This window comes from Centruroides sculpturatus, unplaced genomic scaffold (assembly GCF_000671375.1).
Source record: "Centruroides sculpturatus isolate CEXI.00-Female unplaced genomic scaffold, Cexi_2.0 scaffold1397, whole genome shotgun sequence".
Classification (NCBI taxonomy): domain Eukaryota; kingdom Metazoa; phylum Arthropoda; class Arachnida; order Scorpiones; family Buthidae; genus Centruroides; species Centruroides sculpturatus.
This window is the reverse complement of record NW_019385786.1, coordinates 204,962-208,410: the sequence shown is the minus strand read 5'-3', so window position 1 is coordinate 208,410 and position 3,449 is coordinate 204,962. Positions and strand designations below refer to the sequence as shown.

The window sequence follows — 3,449 nt, the reverse complement described above, 5'->3', positions numbered from 1 at the left end:
TCTTCAATCAACAAATTGTAAGTATTTTTTTAAAAAGTAAAGTATTTACAAATTTGATGAAATTTGTAATTAATTTACATTTTACAGTGTTTTCTTCTACTTGGATTTAACTTTTTAATATTTCCAGAACTTTATCGACGATTGTACTGTACCTTGATTTTGTTTATCGACTATCACAGTTTACGTTCTTACACTATTTGAAGAGCATCTGCATTCAACAGTTTGTAAGTACTTTTCATTATAGATTTATTCTAAACATAGCCATAACTAGGGCAAAGTGAATGTGCCCCCGCCATAAGCGCCGATTTAATAAAGGCACCAACGAGAAGGTTTCGGAATATGTATTCGAAATTAATAATGAAAAAAGTTTTTATATTTATGTTATTAGTTTATAAAATACTGTATACTTTAGCATCCCCAGTTTAAACATAAATATATACAGAGTATATAAAAATTTCTATATTTCCGTGTATTGGTTATACTGTATAGTAGAAACAAACCCATGCGCTTTTTTTTTTTACTTACTTTTTAGAATTTGTAAGTAGTAATAGTATTAAATGTAAGTTGAATTGTAATTGCCTTAGTTTTAAGCGGAATTGTGAATAAATTTTGGTGGGAAGTTACAGCCAGAGCGTGGAAATACTTTGGTTTTCTGTAACGGGATGTAGTACGACCTCCGTCCTCTCATTTCGATCAATAAAATCGCGATTTGAATGTTATTTGCGTTATCTTATTACGTGTTATCCATCCTTTTACAATAAATTGTTTTCGAAGAAAGGAAACACGATGTGCTAATATCAAAAAGGGAAATAATTAGAGAATCCAGACATTCTTTACTTCCATTTTTTGATTACATATATATTCAGCTAATTTTATCAAATAAGTTTATGATAATTCTATTTATTCCGGATAATATTATCTAATTTTTAGCGCGTAAGATAAAAATAAAACGGGTTTTTAGACGATTTTTCTTATTTGTAGAACGTCTGATAGCGAATCGGAATATATGGCAATCTCTGAAAGCGGCTCGGAGAGCTATATCCCGAGCATAGACGATTCCAGTAGTTCAGCTGAATCTGGAAGTGATGCCGCTCGCACCTGGTGTGAAGCTGACGCCAGTAGCTTTCCGACGCCTCCTCCACGGTTTCCGTTTACTGAAACTTTTGGATCTCGGTTTTCTACAAATCAAGTAATAGAACCGTTAGACTATTTTAAACTGTTTTTCGATGAAGAATTAGTAAATTGGATAACTTCCGAAACAAACAGATACGCTATGACGAAGCCACAGACATCCAGGAGCCAGTGGAACCCTGTTTCCATAGAGGAAATGTTTGTGTTTTTTAGTGTAATAATCCTTCAAGGTATTATTCATAAACCGGATGAGAGTATGTATTGGACCACGAACGAAACACTTTTCACTCAAAGTTTTCGAAGAATAATGTCTAGAAATCGTTTTTTGGCAAATAAAACAAAATTTGCATTTTACAGATAATCAAAATTATAATCCGCGAACTTATCCAAACCCTAAACTTAATAAAATTTGGCCAATAGTTCAAAATTTTCGCGTCTTTATGTCCCAGAAAGGGATATAGTGGTGGATAAGAGTTTGATGCTATTCAAAGGACGTCTTTCGTGGAGACAATACATGCCTCTCAAACGGTCTCGTTTCGGTGTGAAATTCTACATGTTTTGCGAGTCCTCATCTGGATATTTGTACAATTTTATAATTTATACCGGAAAAAACACCGTTTTAAATGAAAAATATAAAGATATGCCTATTACTTCAAAAATTGTATTATCATTAGCGGACTCGTTGTTAGGCAAGGGATATTGTCTAACAACAGATAATTTTTATTCTTCCCCACATTTATCTGATTATCTGGTTACCGTCCAAACAGATTTCTTTGGAACTGTGCGGACGACCAGACAACAGGTCCCGGCTGAGGTTAAAAATAAAAAATTGAAAAAGGGAGAAACAGTGGCGATGCAGAGAGGTAAAGTGATGATTATGAAGTGGCAAGACAAAAAAGCCGTCACTTTACTCTCTACTGTCCACAACCCATCAATGGTGAGGAAAGAAACTCATGCCGGTAAATTAGTTATAAAGCCACAGGTTGTTGTCGACTATAACGACACAATGGGAGGTGTTGACCTTTTAGATCAGCATCTTCGAGATTATCCAGTGGCGAGAAAAAGAGGGAAGAAATTTTACAAAAAGGTATTTTTCCATTTATTAGATATTTCTGTTTATAATTCTTTTGTTTTGTATAAAAAAAATGGTGGAACTTTGGATCATTTAGAATTTAGGATTAATGTCATAGAAACAATTATTCATAAATATCACACCGAAACGAGGGATACCACACACGGTCAGCCGAGAACTTCAGGTCCGAGAACTCCAGGTCCACTTAGACTTACGGAAAGACATTNCGCAATCAATAACCCAGGATCAAAACTCAATATTGCAATCGGCTTATCACCCCTGGTATTCTCAAATTTTAAAAATTCCTTCTGATTCCAGATTTATTATAACTGATATAAATATGAATATTAAACGATTATTATTGCAACTTCGTCTAAATAAATATTCCTTGTTGGTTAATAATACATATATAAATTCTTCTAAACAAAAGTGCTATTGGTGTAAATCGGAAAACTTTGCTATTCTTCATCTGTTGAAAGACTGCACAGCTATTAAAAAATATCGTCATGAAATACCAAATAACAGAAATACTTGGCATAAACCATGATTTAAATTATATGTTAAGAATTGGAGATATATCAAAAAATGATATGTATAAACTACATAACTTTTTCACCCAGATTACTAATATATTTGATAATGATGTTACGAATGAATATTTAGCTAATGATATGCAACTAAAACATGTTTATGTAAATTTTTTCTATGTTAAATTATTTGTTTACAAAAAAATAACATAAGATGTACGGCTTTTTTATGTATACCCTCCTGTAACAAGGATTTTTTTCCTTAGTACAATAAAACTTTGATTGATTGATTGATTATTTAAAATGTTTTTATATCAATAAATTTATTTTCATTTTATATTTTGTCATGTTTTCGTTTTTAAATTATATTTAAAGCTAACCGACGAATGGAATCTTTCCTGCACGACGGAGACTCATGCAGGAAAGCCACCATTGCAGGTTGCCCCTGTAATGTTGGATATCCAGAGGGAAAGGTGCCATTCAGGAACCAATTTTGCGAAATTAAAAAATCGAAAAAAACCACTTTTTCCAATTCAAATAAAGAATATTTTTAAATAATAATAATGGGTGGGATTACAAAAAGGTATTTTTTTATTGAAAGGGAATGAAAGGGTTAATGTCATTTATTTTTTACTTTTAATTTAATAAAATCTAACTTATATATATATATATATTATGTAACGAATATGCGTGTTTACACGACCATTCAGTTGTAAATC

The 3,449-nt window shown here is 32.0% G+C and overlaps 1 protein-coding gene across 1 annotated transcript; it reads left to right on the top strand.

The window, feature by feature from the left end:
* Positions 1–981: 981 nt before the first annotated feature.
* On the top strand, positions 982–2,515 carry LOC111642128 (piggyBac transposable element-derived protein 4-like; the record flags this gene model as incomplete). The annotated part of the gene is made up of 2 exons (XM_023388410.1): positions 982–1,385; positions 1,581–2,515. Coding segments are annotated over 2 exons (1,339 nt in total), but the record flags the coding sequence as incomplete, so codon positions are not given.
* Positions 2,516–3,449: the final 934 nt, after the last annotated feature.